This window comes from Homalodisca vitripennis, chromosome 5, assembly GCF_021130785.1.
Source record: "Homalodisca vitripennis isolate AUS2020 chromosome 5, UT_GWSS_2.1, whole genome shotgun sequence".
Taxonomy (NCBI): Eukaryota; Metazoa; Arthropoda; class Insecta; order Hemiptera; family Cicadellidae; genus Homalodisca; species Homalodisca vitripennis.
This window is the reverse complement of record NC_060211.1, coordinates 182661194-182677620: the sequence shown is the minus strand read 5'-3', so window position 1 is coordinate 182677620 and position 16427 is coordinate 182661194. Positions and strand designations below refer to the sequence as shown.

At 36.1% G+C, this 16427-nt stretch overlaps 1 protein-coding gene across 1 annotated transcript; it reads left to right on the top strand.

Moving 5' to 3' along the window:
- The first annotated feature begins 7033 nt into the window (after window positions 1–7033).
- On the top strand, window positions 7034–12477 carry LOC124363763 (fibroin heavy chain-like). The gene is made up of 3 exons (XM_046819026.1): window positions 7034–7088; window positions 7341–7386; window positions 11088–12477. The coding sequence occupies exons 1-3, from the start codon at window positions 7034–7036 to the stop codon at window positions 12475–12477; spliced, it is 1491 nt and encodes a 496-aa protein (XP_046674982.1).
- The last annotated feature ends 3950 nt before the right edge of the window (window positions 12478–16427 follow it).

Genomic DNA, 16427 nt, shown 5'->3' with positions numbered 1-16427 from the left:
ACCAACTGCCATGAATGCCAAACATTAGTAGTATTTGCACACCAAACTGTTTTTTTTAGGGACCTCCACTTGCCTACAACAGACTATCTAAATTGACAGACACCTCTCCATCATAAACCAAACATACCATCTTCAAAAATTTCTTAATCAAAAACAATTCAGTTCCGACTGACTTCACCAAAAACGACACCAAATCAGCGGAGAAACAAAACTGGAGGAAACTTGCAACTCATTTGTGAGGACGAATAAATAACAGATATCCCTCCGTTTGGTGTGTTTTGACCCGAAAACGGTTTCACCGACAGAAAACATTGCCCCTCCTGCAAAATTCCAAATTTCACTTTGACCAACGCATTCTGCATGGACAAACTCTCCAAAGGTAGGGGGCCTTGTCGCCATTTTTATGAAGGCAAATTTTACACGTTCAACCTTTTTCCAGTACATAGGGAAAGCAGTGGAAAAAAGAGATTTTGAAGCAGTTGGAGTCAAAATTTACACAAAAATAAGTCAATAAAAAATTAATCGTCGTTGGCGTTTATAGGTCTCCCAACGGGTTACAAAGGAAGAGAAAGATGTTTTCATGTCAAAATTTGAAGCATTGCTGACAGAATTGGACTATCCCAGTCAAGCTGACACTTCGTTCTGATGGGGTGATTTTATAGATCGGTGCGATGAACCAAACTCATCCTTCGAGCCTAAAACCGCTTTGTCGATATTGCTTACAATGCTTTTGGGCTTGGAGATTGCTGGTCAAAAACTCCAAACGAGACAGTGACCGCCAACAACACAATATGCTTATCGACAATGTAAATTTCAAATCTCCCAAATGTTCGGAAGTGTCCGTGATTTCAAACACACAGCAAATCGCGGATCATTTATGGCCAAGAGGTAATGCCTGATTAATCTACAGGACAAACAAATCGATGAGGGAGCCCAAAATAACTAAAAACAATAAGAGGGACATAAGGACCTAGCAAACATTGCTCTCCTATAACGCCTCTCTTTTTAAAGAACCAATGGCATTTTCTAAAGTTCAAAGCCTAAACTGGTAGAATCAGACAGTTCCAGGACATTCAATAATTGCCTAAATTTCCATCTAAATCCTTTGCTGTCCTACAAAAAACAATTAAAATATAAAGTTGTTCCAAAAAAAAGACAAGTAAATACTTGGATCATCGAAAGGGAATATTGGTTTTCATGAGCATAAAACTAAAATTCCTTTCCGAAATTTATAGAATCCAGATTCAAATGAAAAATTTTCTAAAAATTTATTTTTCCCTGAAAACTACAAAAAGAATTTACTCTCGAAAAAGTGATCCAAGCCGCGAAATCATGATGCATGTTTATAAAAAAAAAATTCTTTCTTCTAAAAATGGTTTCTAAAATTGTATTTGGGGACATTAATTAACAATAAAATATAAAGCTCACAAACAGATCAAATATTTAAAATTGGAGATTACCTTTGGTGCAGGATGAAGCTGAGAATCGCCCACGAGTTTAATAGATTTGTTTGCGTCTGTTGCTTGTAGGCGGAGGTCCTCCGACCGTCAGAGCCCAAGGTTACTCACACTCGAAGACGGAGTCCAGTAGAATCAATGATACTGGCACCTGTACTTGAGGAAGAGTTGGAAAAAAATTATTCAGCAGCTCCCGGCCAAATAATCAACCGATCTAAATTTATTGTCCATGTGGATTTTGAAAAAATGTGCCAAGCATATTGTGAGCCCTCTGACTCAATTGGTAAATCTGTCTTTTCAAAAAGGAGTTTTCCCCTCCCTCCTGAAAAATGCTAAAGTACACCCCATTTCAAAAAAGATGACCCATGCTCCCTTAACAATTATCGGCCTGTCTCTATTTTGCCAACTGTGAGCAAGATTTTCGAAAAAAACTATTTTTGACAAGAATGCTTTGTTTTCTTAGCAAACACAACCAGCTCTCTGAAGACCAATTTGGCTTCAGAACGGGAAAATCGACGGTAGACGCTGTGGTGAGTCTGGTCGAAATGGTTGTTGAGGGGTTAGAGTGTCGGAATCCCACCATAAGTGTGTTTCTCGACTTATCCAAAGCATTCGACTGTGTTGACCATAATACACTTCCTGACAAACTTGAATCTCATGGCATTCGAGGTGTGCCCCTGCTATGGATTAAATCATTTCTAAGTCGTAGAACACAGACTGTCCAAATTACAAATCACCTTTCAAGTCCATTGGATTTGAGATATGGAGTTCCCCAAGGCTCCATCCTCAGTCCAATCCTTTTTTCTGGTCTATGTCAATGACATCGAGTCATCACTTCTGTACGGGAATCTCGTGCAGTATGCTGATGACACGGCTCTCTGTTTTAACGAAAAATCACAAAAGAAGTTTTGGAACAAAAAGCTTTTGTTTGACCTTAACAACTGCGTCCAACACTTTCATAGCCTCAACCTGACAACAAATTCCACAAAATCTAATTTTCTGAATTTCGCCCTGCGGTCAATGGACGTTGGGTGTGGACCTTCCGTCATGCTGGGAGAGACTCCACATTAGAAGAAGTTTACTCCTCCAAATTCCTTGGTATATACCTTGATCGAGGTTTGACATGGAATGTTCACATTGATTCAGTTTGTTCAAAATTAGCATCTGGCGTTTATGTTTTAAGATCTTTAGCCAAATACTGCCCAAGTCAGGTGCTGATGGCGGCGTATTAACGGCCTGATTTACCCACATCTTTCCTACGGAGTGATTTTGTGGGGAGCTTGTTCAAACAATCAAATTTTGAGAGTTTTCAGGCTTCAAAAGAAAGCGATCAGAACAATCGCCAACATGAACTTCAGAGAGTCGTGCAGACCTGCTTTCAAAAAATTGCAGCTGTTGACTCTGCCATGTCTCTATATCTTGGAGGCAGTTTTATTCTGTAAGTCAAAATGTGCCATGACTAGGGGCCGTGACGTGCATGAATATGAAACGAGAGGCAGAGACAACTACCGTACTGGGCGACACAGAACGGTGGTTTATGAACACCTGCCCTCGCAGGCAGGTGTCCGTTTCATCAACAGTTTGCCTGATTCCATGAAAAAACGTACAAACGCCCAAGGCGTTAAAAACTCGTCTGAAGCACTTTTCAGCATCTAAAGCATTCTATAGCGTCGACGAGTTTTTGAATTATAATTGGGAGACCTCCAATCTAGAAGACTGACACTGGCGTTGTCGGTGGAGAGAATTGGCGAGTAAGTGGTATGGATGAATGTAACGATTGTATGTCTGATTGTGGTATTGTGAACGAATGTAAAAATTTTAGATTTATTCGGTATGACCTTTGCCACATAATTGTATTATTATCAACGGCAATAAAAGACTTGACTTTGACTTTGACTTGACTTTGAATTAACGATGCTATGGTGGGAAAGGGTTGATTATATTGAATTTTGAGTTTAGCTTCAGTTTACCTTCCAGTGGAAGTCTCATTGTCTCATCAGGTACACAAGACTGTAACTGATGAGACAATGGGACTACCACATCACCTACTTATAGGTGTCTCTGATGTTGAAACGATGTAAACGTTTCCTTTTGAGCTCCTTCGTCGTCGACTTTCTTTAGATCTCTTCAGACGACATGACTCCAGATTCCAGGAGTCAAGTCTGAGACAGCGTCAGATACAAGAAGCTGCATTAAAAGGAAGGTTAACTGAAGCTAAACTCAAAATTCAAGTTTAAATCTAAAATTTCTAAACTGATAAGGCAGAATTAAGTTGGTGGAGTATTATATAGAGCACTGGATGTTGCTGATAAATTCCAAGCAACAGTACGCCAGAAGAGAACATTTCCAACCTAGTGAGTAATAGGCTCCAATACAGAAGTTATGTAATAGAATGTTGACAGATGCAAATTCTTCAAACATACAAAACTTTCAAAATACCATATTTTTTAAACCAGTACCGGTAACAGATATAGATATACAAATCGTTATTATACCCCGATTGGTCCGCTGCCTTGCTGAGCGTCAGCCAATCACGTCAGAGCTCGGCCTCCTTGGATAGTATTATTGGCTTTGCCAGATTCAACTTAAACTTCTTTTGGCTGAAGATCACTCTACAAAAACGAGGTCAAAAATCTTAAGATTTGTTTGTATATCTTTCCTGCATAATTGCTTCATTTCATATTCCAAAGCCATGTCATGTTTTCAACCTCTTACCATTTTTACCGGCTTTCATCTCCGCGGAATTGGATGGGACATTTATACTTTTTATACTAATGTTGTTATCAATAAGTAGTAATCTAAACTAATATAGAGTAATCAGCAAATTAACAAGTTGACTGCGACAGACGCCCTAGTGCGTACTGGAAGATTAAGGTTACTCAGCATCTGTCAGTACTCAGTATGTTTTCATAACAAAATGAATAATTCCAAATAATACCCGTAAAATCAAGAAAGATAGAAAGAAGTTGATGTTATCTTCTCTTGGAAGTTCTCATATCAACAGCTAATCGGATTATTTATCGTCTTGTTTACAATAATATCTCCAAGATAAGGAAGGATCACTGCACTACAGTGAGAGGCTCCATATTTGTGCGAGCGACAGGAGTAGGCTAAAGTTGTACAGTCATGCATAAAAACATCGGTCAGTAATCTCCAGCGACCGGGAAAGATAAGCAAGTCCTTTGCAGAAACGCACGTAATTCTTCCCCTCGCCACCACCCTCACAGGTCAAGGTCGCGAGCACAACTAAACGCCTCCTACTGTTAGATAACAAAAGACCGATTTATCATCGAAGGATCTAGAGTACCAAAGGATCCGACAGAGCATACCGAAAGAGGTAGTCCACATACAAGATGGACTGTTTGACATTTTATTTCTAACCTTGAGACAGTAAAACTCATCCATAGCTCAAAGAGCTCTGTACCAAGATTCATGCATCTTAAGATTTCTTTATCAAGAGTTATCGCGTAGACGGAGGACAGACAGACAGATGGACAACGGCACGACTCCTAGAAGGCCTTTAGGGTTTTTAATAATCATCAAGAAAATTGTTCCATCAACAAATGACTCAGATTCCTTTTAGAAGCAAATGGCATTGCCAAGATCTATTACCAAATGCCTTCTATGCCTTCTTCAGCCGCTCAAAGCAAATTCCCAACTCGTTCTCGTCAGTTTATCGACCGTGACTTCCACTTTTACGAGCTACAATAACCACCCACTTACCGACCTACAAGGGCTTGTCATCGTTTTATTTTTTACAAACAAGAGCTGTTAAATTGATCAATTGAGTGTCTTCAACATTTTGCTTAGCAATGGTTTTTCTTTCGAGGGTCTGCTTGAAATAATAATCATAAATTCTTTTGCATAATTTTGAGATGTGGGACAACTATCATAGTATTGGAATTTCATCTAAATGTGTTACCTTTTAATGTCAGACTATTTTGAAACAAAATCTCCATAAACCTATTGTTGATAGTTCAAAAGAGATTGAAACTTGTCTTCCTTTCAGTGCACAGGCCAAGCAGCCTAAACTGGATTCAAATTCCAACATTTTTATAAACAACATACTTCTTGTAAAATTTGTGGACCTTCACTATCTTGAAATCCATTCCTGGTTTCGACTTTTAAGAAAGTTCTGTCTTTCATTCATGAACAATCTAAAACAGTCCGTAAAACAGTATAGTATTTTTTGAAGAACTGGGAGATAGATAAAACCTTTAAACACATTTTAAAATATAATCTATACAATTTTTATTAAATTTACCACACATCAAAATAGACATCGTTTTTTCTATCTATTACAACGCAATTTTTTAAACCCCAAACTATTTAAATACCATAATGTAAAACTTATTGCTTCTATTTAAAATCCGTAAGCTTTTAAGTGTTTAATTTAAGTGAGACATTTAAACTACTATTAATTGCGAAAATATATTACTGTTCCTTAGATGAATTAATATGTTATTCACTAAGGAATTAATTTATGTGTGTGTGTGTGTGTGTGGTGTGTGTGGTGTGTGTGTGTGTGTGTGTGTGTGTGTGTGTGTGTGTGTGTGTGTGTGTGTGTGTGTGTGTGTGTGTGTGTGTGTGTGTGTGTGTGCGCGCGCGAGCGCGCGCCGCCCGCGCGTGTGAATTCATGATGTATTCTACATCCATTGTAAAGTGCAATACTAACATTTTATGGAAACGTTTTTGTATTATTGTACTTGCAACAATTATCGTTGTCCATAGAACACGATAATTTGCAATTGGATTTATCATTTGAAGATGAATGAAAATTCTCTGCCCATATTCCTTTTTTCATGACTTCAATATTATTGGTGTTTCCTTTTGTGGTTAATTTGTACGTCTTAGGAAATGGAACTACAAACTAAGAATAAAAACCCAACACAAGTTTTAATTTTAATAATTACAATCAAGTCAATAAGAACAAACACAAAAGCAATGATTTGGTTGTTAATTATTGAACACATGTTGCTATTGTTCTGGGATACAATTTAATCAGTAACACTACGTTTCGAGGTCGGCAATCTGATCTCTTCTTCCGGTAAATGACTAAACTAATTACATAACTAAAATCTAGGTTAAAGATTATACTGTAGTGCGCGCCATTAAACCTGTTGCTATTTACGCCGCGTAATACTGTGTGAGTGTTCGCAAAAATATCAGTTAAAAATATAAAAATTTTCTACGAATGATATTGTTTATCAAAGTTCCAAAGCTGTATTCAATGAAAATTCACAATTAACAACTATTAAATTTCTACAGTTAGCAATCAATTAATCTATAAAATATAAACTACAACTGAATGCTTACATGGTAAATTAAATCTATTGTCAACAATATTAATTTCAGATTCTTTTATTCCATGAACACAAGATTAGGTTACATTAGCTAATTTTATGATAAAAATAAAATTACCGAAACACTTAAAAATAGTACGGCTTTTTGAGAAAAACGAGCTCATTAACTCGCCACTAATGTGGTTGATATGGAACAGATAGCGTAGGCCTACTTGTATATTAGTGGACTCCAGACTAGACTCTGGGCCGAGTCAGTTTCAGGAGCCCTCCATCATGAGATTCCATCTACACCTTCTGTTGAGTCTGCTCGGTCTCTTCATCTTGAAAGGTAAGTGGTTTCTAACTATCGTCATTTTCCGTTATTCAATATTTCTATTTCAAGTTTCTTTTATGGTGGCCTCAGAATTTTTCGCATTGCAGGCCTTTTATGTGTTGATGATAACAGTCTTACTGTGGAAAATGGTCCAGTCCAAAATATTGACCAATAATTCATCAGTTTTACTCAACTAAAATATTAAGTTATAAGGACAGTAGAGTAGGGTGTTGATTATTTAATTAATCTGTGAATTGAATTTTTCAGACTGTAGCATTGATGCTAGACCACTAGAGGAAGACGACCTTTCAACGTAAGTTGATTGCTTTAAATGCAAACCTAATACATCTTTATAAAACCAAAATGATTCCGTCCCCTGTCCCAATTAAAAAACAAAACTTATAAGTTACCTTAAAAATATGTTATTGTTTAGGTTAATTTAAATCGCTGAGTTGAGAAATATTTTTAACATATTCTTGAAATATGTATAAAAATTTTAGAAATCTATGAATTTACTTGCAACAGGAAACATTGAGAGACATTGCTTCAAAGAAAAAAAAAAAACAAAAAGCAAAGTAAACAATCATAAAGTTAAAAGTAAGGCATAGAAATTTGTATGTTTCAATCACTCGTGACGAAATTTCCGGCGTTTTTCAGGGAATTTTCTCTATCATAGCACACACAACCCAAAATTATTAAAATATGAAAATTCATGTACATGTACGTGATTAGGTAAAACGTAAGTTTTAAAAATCCAGGGTTAACTTGATACAGAGATATTTGCACATCACTGGAATGATTTTGTTACTAAAAAGACCTCAGCAGCCATTAGCATTTTTCCAAAATTTTTAAGTCAGCTATGAAAGTTCTCCTTCGGGGCATAAAGTATGCTTAGGGTTAGCATCTGTTGACATTTTATGGTAGAAAATTGCCCATATGGCCTTTTTCATTTCAAGTAAGTCATCCCTGTTGTTTTTTATGGCATTACCATAGTAGGGACTGAATGGTATCTATTTCAGGGCCAGTAAGCCTACCTTTTCCACCTGCTTTACCATCACTCAATGTTCCCGTTGTCTTACACAGCTTTCGAAGTCGCGACCCCATCCTTTTGGAAACATGTCCTATACACTCAGTCTTTTCTATATTTATATCTCCATAAGGCTTTGATTCATTGACAGCTGCATGACCCTTAGAGTCACCGTCCCCTAAGTAAGTCAGATATCTTACACCTCTTGTCATCACGGATCGGTTGAATATTGCACGGGCACCGTCAACCTCCATGCCTCCACTAGTACCTTCATAGTTCAGCTCACAGCAAAGCTCATGTTTTTCCTTCAACACATCAGTTTTAGCTGCCTTACAGCCTTGGCAATATTTAGATAAGACATGAACATCAATGACCTTGCCTGTTTCAAATTGAAGTACAGGTTACGATTTCATTCAATGACGTAAACCCTCTTTTGTGCCATGTCCCGTCAACAGCTACACTTAGATCAGAGCTTTCTGTTTTTTCCTTTACCTCCTCTACAGCAGTTATCTTACAGTCCTCAGCAGCTTTCTTTACTGCTGGTGCAATTATATTACTATACTTTAAAAACTTAGTAGGTGGTCCTGGAATGTCCATCAGAGTGCAAAACATAAGTGCGTCATCATGACCTTTTCCAATTGACCTAAATGCATATACAAGTTTAATGTTTATTTCATACTGACCTGATTCACTTTTGGGACTTGTCATAAAACTATTTTTACAGTCACATCTGTCACAGTAAAATGAGAGCATTGAAGCACATCCCATTCTTCTGTTCGGCACCTCTTTCAATGAAACACTTCCTTCACCACAACTTTTACACAAAACAGAGGATTTCAAATTCTCATTCAGGATTTCCAAATCAACTATTACATTGATGGAAGGGCTAGGCTTATCTTGAGGCATTTCAGGTTCTATATTTATTTTACAAAAGAATCTGAGTGAGCACAAGGCTCAGAATCACTTTGTACTGTGCTAGGCCTAGGACTAGAACTAAGGTTAGGCTCACTTGTAGAAGCAGCCTTTCTGTTTGTAAACCGATTACCAGTAAACTTTCTCTTCTTAAATATCCTATTAGACCTCCCCATTGTAAATTCACTAAGAAATTTAAACAATAAAGATGAAAAATACAATATGCTCACAAATACTAATCACCGAAACAAACAAACTGTTGAGTCTAACTGTATTTGCAGAAAGCACAATAATCAACAGCAGATGTCAAAATACTAACTCTGGCAATGTAGCCAACACACAAAACTAAATACACAACATAAGTTGAGTCTTTGTATGTATAAAAAGTCTACAAAACTTTGGTGTAAAGAATGAGCTGGTGAGTTTACCTTCACCAAGTAGCTCGTTAGGCCTAAGCGTGATAAGCTTAGTGTGACAAGATATTTTGTTTAATTTTTCTATAAGGGTTATAGTTGTCATAGAAATTTGGGAGTGGTATCATTTTTTTTGTAACAAATCAAACTATAATAATTTGCAAAAAAATAAAAACCTAAAAAAATCCAAATATTGAGTTCCATGTCCCCATGTCCAGCAAATAACGGCCATATAAAGTTTTAAATAGTAGGCTGTACAGCACTTCGTGGAAATAATGATAAACAATATAAATTGCCGTGATTTATAGCAGATTAAAACTAAACTTGTTAATAAGACGGTACTTAAACGTTGCGTGAATAAGTTCGTTAGATAGTCCCAACCGAAACAAGATTTCAAGATGGCGGCCATTCATTAAACATTCGTGAAAAATGTTTATCTTGGATTCTTCCTAGAAACATATAAATAGAAGTAAAAAAAATTTTGAGCAATTAAAACAACTTTTCTAACTCGTTTTTTGATCACTATTAAGTGTTCATTATGTCGGCCGTTCAATTCGACAGAGACGCGAAAACGTCGAATAACCTAACTAATCTAACCTAACCTTAAAAATATGTAAGTGAATATTTTAATCATAATTCCAGACTGAAACTAGATAAAGTATATGATTTTATAAACAAATTTGTATATCTACAACAATTTTTACCCATAGATGTTTCTAAATATTTAAATGTGTTACCAGTAAGTATATTGCCAACAATGAGCATCGTCGTACCATTGGTATTAAAGGTGTATATTAAACGTCAAAACTAATGCGTTATCTTCGGTTTGACAGTGAAGATTACAGCTAAATGTGAAATCTAACTTTCTTCCGAGTAAGCTGGAAATAGTATTTAATAACTTATTAGACGTATTACTTAAAGGTACGCAATTGATAAGACTTTCTTAATCGTTTCAATCTTAATCTTTCTCAAATCGTTTTAAATTAGAGGTGGATTGTGAAATACTGTGAGCAGCGATCTGCTATTCATTTTTAACCCGGAATAAAAGAAAAAAGGATGTAATAAAAATTTATAATACTTTTTAAAATTTATATGCAAAATATAAACACATAAAGTTGTATTTTTGAAAACACAAAAATAGGAATGACATAATGAATGAAATGAATGTTTTGATAATTATGAAAAAGGTTTTTATCGGAACGTTTTTCCAAATGTTAGAAAATAGTTTCAAAATTTATTTTCACAAATAATGAAATATTACTTAAATTAATTATAATTATAAGATACATAAAAATAAAATTTAAGTTAAAACGTAATTCCATATTTACTTGTTAGTTGATATAGTTGCGAAAACAAATGCGACAGATAAAGTGAAACATTAAATTTAATTGCGTTTGATATGGCAAATAACTGTTATTAAATAAAAAGCGTATGGCATGCAAAATTGTTAATTTTTAACGTTTGTAATGCCAATGACATATAAAGTCTAAAATTTTAAATACATAAAATACATCCATTTTTCTTTACTCTAATTGTGTGGCTCTTGAAATTTATTTGTATAAGTAAATCACCCATGTACAACTTTGTAAATGTAAACTAATTATTGCAACCTGCAGTTTTAGTTTGATATATAACAAAGCAACTTTGTTTTCTATTTTTCAGAATAATTCAAGAAGCATTCCCCCAACATTTTACAGGACCAGAAAAAGCAATTGATTCAGTGGCCGGGGCTAATGCAGGATCATATGGAAGTGCAGGAGGTTCAGGAGCTGATTCAGTGGCCAGTGCTAATGCAGGATCATATGGAAGTGCAGGAGGTTCAGGAGCTGGTTCAGTAGCCGGTGCTAATGCAGGATCATATGGAAGTGCAGGAGGTTCCGGAGCTGGTTCAGTAGCCGGTGCTAATGCAGGATCATATGGAAGTGCAGGAGGTTCCGGAGCTGGCTCAGTGGCCGGTGCTAATGCAGGATCATATGGAAGTGCAGGAGGTTCCGGAGCTGGTTCAGTAGCCGGTGCTAATGCAGGATCATATGGAAGTGCAGGAGGTTCCGGAGCTGGTTCAGTAGCCGGTGCTAATGCAGGATCATATGGAAATGCAGGAGGTTCCGGAGCTGGTTCAGTAGCCGGTGCTAATGCAGGATCATATGGAAGTGCAGGAGGTGCCGGAGCAGGTTCAGTAGCCGGTGCTAATGCAGGATCATATGGAAATGCAGGAGGTTCCGGAGCTGGCTCAGTAGCCGGTGCTAATGCAGGATCATTTGGAAGTGCAGGAGGTTCCGGAGCAGGTTCAGTAGCCGGTGCTAATGCAGGATCATTTGGAAATGCAGGAGGTTCCGGAGCTGGCTCAGTAGCCGGTGCTAATGCAGGATCATTTGGAAGTGCAGGAGGTTTAGGTGCTGGCTCAGTGGCCGGGGCTAATGCAGGATCATTTGGAAATGCAGGAGGTTTAGGTGCTGGCTCAGTGGCCGGGGCAAATGCAGGATCATTTGGAAATGCAGGAGGTTTTGGTGCTGGCTCAGTGGCCGGGGCAAATGCAGGATCATTTGGAAATGCAGGAGGTTTTGGTGCTGGCTCAGTGGCCGGGGCTAATGCAGGATCATTTGGAAGTGCAGGAGGTTTAGGTGCTGGCTCAGTGGCCGGCGCTAATGCAGGGTCTTTTGGAATTGCAGGAGGTTTAGGTGCTGGCTCAGTGGCCGGGGCCAATGCAGGGTCTTTTGGAATTGCAGGAGGTTTAGGTGCTGGCTCATTGGCCGGGGCTAATGCAGGATCATTTGGAAGCGCAGGAGGTTTTGGTGCTGGCTCAGTGGCCGGGGCTAATGCAGGATCATTTGGAAGCGCAGGAGGTTTTGGTGCTGGCTCAGTGGCCGGGGCTAATGCAGGATCATTTGGAAGTGCAGGAGGTTTTGGTGCTGGCTCACTGGCCGGGGCTAATGCAGGATCATTTGGAAGCGCAGGAGGTTTAGGTGCTGGCTCAGTGGCCGGGGCTAATGCAGGATCATTTGGGAATATAGGTAGTTTTAACAGACCAAACTTCTGGGACCTTTACAAGTAATGTGGCATCAGATTTGGACAACACAGGACAAATATTCATTTTTGGAGATGTGGACAAATATTGGGTGGCACATTTGGGAATTTTAAAATTCTGTTGCTCTTTTTTTAAAAGATTAGGATGCAGTTTGATGGAATAGATGATAGAGCTGTTTTTTATTTTTAAGATATAAAGATTTATATATGTTTTGAATTTTTTTATTATGAATATAAATTGTTCACATTTTTACCTGAATAACAAAAATTATTAAGTACATCTACTTTATTTTGTCTGCCTAATTAATGTCATAGCCTATTTAGCTTCGTAAGCAGCTGGATGATGTTTGTTTATTGTGCATGTGTAAAAAGTTTCTGAAACTACTGGACCGATGATGAATCTTTTTTTAAAAAAATAGAGGTCTGTCCCAGATTGGTCCTACATTATTTTGTCAAAGATCGAATAAGTATCTGTCCAGAAAATCTCTTTTGACACTCTACATATACAATTATATGGAGAAATAAAACAAAACAAATGATCGCCATGTGGTTTTCTTGTACCTACTAAAATTTATCCTCAGAAATACCACGCAATGCCAGCGAGGAACCCATCCTGGAACTGATATTGGAATTCGTGGAATCGGTCTAAGGAACCTCAGAGCTGCCGTCTCAAATTTCCCAGTCTACAACAGGTCCTCAGATAACGCTGCTTTAGGATTTTGTAATGTGAATTACATACGAAAATACAAAAAAATAGCACTTAGAATGAATTTTTATTTAAGATAAAAAATATTACATTTTTTAAAGTAAAAATATACCGAATTCAAAAACCACTAATATAATGAAGTACCTAACTAAAAAATAAAATCACTTGGGAAAAAGAAAGCAACTCAAAGCCTATACCAAACCTTCTTTAAAATTGGTGCCAAACTTAAAATATACTAAAAAATAGTGAGGTGATACAAAATAAATTGGATTAAATTTAAAGGCAGACGTAATTATTTCAAAAAAGTTATTGAATTATTTCACTGGCAATGTAGATTAAATACCTATATTTATGATCAATACTTTTGCAGACGATACTTATACATTTACATAAACAATTAGGATAAAAGAGAATGTGTGCATTCCATTCAGTATATGATGGCTAAAGCGGTGTACCAATCAATATTCAACTATAAAAATCGTTACTGAAGACTCTTGGAGCAATTGGAAAAAAGTTATAAATAGTACTAAATGTAAATAATACAATACTTTTCCAATTTTTTTGGACGAGGCCCTTTGAAAAAAAGGTTTTATCATCAGGCAACTCGACGAATGGAGGTGCCTGATGATGAAACCTGAAACCTTTGGTTTCGAGGGGCCTCGTCCAAAGAAATTTGGAAAATTATTGTATTATTTACAAATAGTAGCATTTAAATAGTTACTGCTTTGATGAAAAGTTTCTAAAAACTACACTTGATATTTAAAAGATTAGCGATGAGGTTAAACTTGGAATTAATTGTACAATAGACTGTTTCTTTATATTTGGCGGCATCTTTCAACATTGCTCAATATCGACTTTCAATTAATTCGTTTTATGGAATAAAATTATTTTTTAGTTTCTTGTTTATATTTCGTTTCTTTTATTCTAGTAACTGTATTATTTAATGAAATAATAAGTATGTTATTACTAATGAGTAACACTGTTTTCAATAACAGTTTCAATATTATGAGTAACCAAACAGTCATAATCTGACAGTTTGCATATCAATTCAATTACTTACTGGCTTTTCAGTTTAGATTTAGAAATATATCGACGAGTGTGTACATACAGTAAGTTGAATAACTTATTAGGATCAAAACCAACTTTACATACTATTTATCTATATACGCCCTCCTGACTTTTCTATACTCATCAATCGTGTGTGACACTCAATAAATACTGCCAAGAGTTAAAGTAAAGAGTGAAGGTAGCTAGCACAATAATTTGTTAACCCTTACATAGCAAGTATCTAATTTATATTCAATGTGAATGTTGAGTTTAACTCCAGTTCACCTTCCTCTTAGTGCAGCGTCTGGAATCTGACGCTGTCAAAGACTTGACTCCTGGAATCTGGAGTCATGTTCGTCTGAAGAGACCCAAATAAATCCCGCGACGAAGAAGCTCAAAACGAACCTTTATATCGTTTCGACATCAGATACACCTACACTTCAAAATACACAAATATAGTGTAGATGTAGATGAAGAGAAATTCTCATTTTCTCATCAGGTACACAATTGAGACAAGGGAAAATCCTCTAGTTTAGTCTCGTTTGAAAAATATTTTCAGAAAAATATCATGACAGGCTTAAAAAATGGCGGGCATATAAAATTTTCAAACAATAATTACTCAAAAGAGGGGAGATTTTATGAAAAAAGTGTGAGTAGTGAAAAGTGCGTTGCCTTTAGAGGGAGATTTTAATTCTAAATATGTTTTGATGCAACAAATAATAACCGAGCAGTAAAGGTTTTACTAGCTGGCCTGTTCAGTGTTTTTCTTTGTAAAATCTCTGTATACTACTAAATTTGCAAATGAAGACCATTACTAGTGTTTAAACAGCAACGCTTGGTTAAGCGTCTAGATTTGTTTTTAGCTACACAAGTACAACCCATCGAGCTTTACTCCCCTTAAATTTTTATTTTCTGAGAACTCTTTCAATTTCTTCTTTACCTCAAGTTCAGGAAAACACAATGGCCACTAGTCTCTAGACGAGCAGCGCTGTTGTCATTAGTGGTCCTGTCTATTAATGACAGCTCTCGTCCTGTAATGATGACTGACGCCATCGTTTTTTGCTCTCCACACACAGCTCCCATGTACTTGGGCAGTAATTGAATTGCTTCTTCCCTGACCTTGAACTTTACACAGGTTGTCGTTTCGTCTTCTGTCGCCACGAGCACTGTTTGTTTCTCATTACGTTACAGACAAAAAACCCAAAAAGTAGTTAAATATTTTTACTACTTTACTAAATTCGTGGGGCTGGTCCTATTTTTGACTATCTGTCTCTATAATCGCACGATATTTGGAAAACTAACTTATTTTATTTCCTTCCAACGGTCAAAGACCAATTTGTTATTATAAACATACTACAAGGTAGCTAATTACTACAGTGCTTAACTTCATAGGGCCAAGCCAAACATGCAACTGGACTTTATATTCCTAGACATAATTAGCAATATATAAAATATGTGTAAATTATAATGAATATAACGATAATAATATATAATAAATGGGAAAGTTACTTGACATGTACACAGTATGATGTGACACGTTCTATGGTTAAAATAAGAATGAAAACACACATACATAAAAAATAAAACAAACAATCTAGAAATAAATATCAATGCAAATAAACTATCCATATATAAATAACAGTGCAGTATAACTATAAATGAATAACAAGTGTAAAAAAAGAAATACATAAATTTTTAAATGAATAACAATGCTAATAAAGTAACGATGCAAAAATCTAAGAATGAATAACAAATGAAAAAGATCTATAATTACCAAAAAAGCCAAAAAGATAAAACATAATATACATAAATAAAAAAAGACAAATACATAATAATAAATAAATGAATAACAAGTCCAAAAAGGCATATAAATAAATATATATGAAAGAGTTACAATAATTGGCAAAATTGACTACTACATAACGTTATAAATAAATTACTGCATGCAAAGAAAAAAACTTATGCATGGACTTGGACATTTTACATAAAGATTCATTCCTATGCAGGCAATACTGAGTTCTAGGATGGGGCACTATATGGGATTTGGCTGAGCGTTACCGAATATCTTTACATTGTTCTTATGGGTTGCGGTAATGTGAAAATAGCAGGAAAACGAAAAGAGTACAATCATTTGAGATTTTAACATGTGATGTTTTTATGCTGTAAAAAGGAAATATTAGAGTGGATAGTCAATGATAAAATTAGGTGATAAGATTTTATTTAAG

Bases quoted from the DNA above. Each gene is read 5' to 3' on its own strand.
- LOC124363763 (XM_046819026.1), top strand. From the start codon at position 7,034: ATGAGATTCCATCTACACCTTCTGTTGAGTCTGCTCGGTCTCTTCATC. The intron at 7,089-7,340 runs GTAAGTGGTTTC...TGAATTTTTCAG, and splicing joins CGGTCTCTTCATCTTGAAAG to ACTGTAGCATTGATGCTAGA. The intron at 7,387-11,087 runs GTAAGTTGATTG...TCTATTTTTCAG, and splicing joins GAGGAAGACGACCTTTCAAC to AATAATTCAAGAAGCATTCC.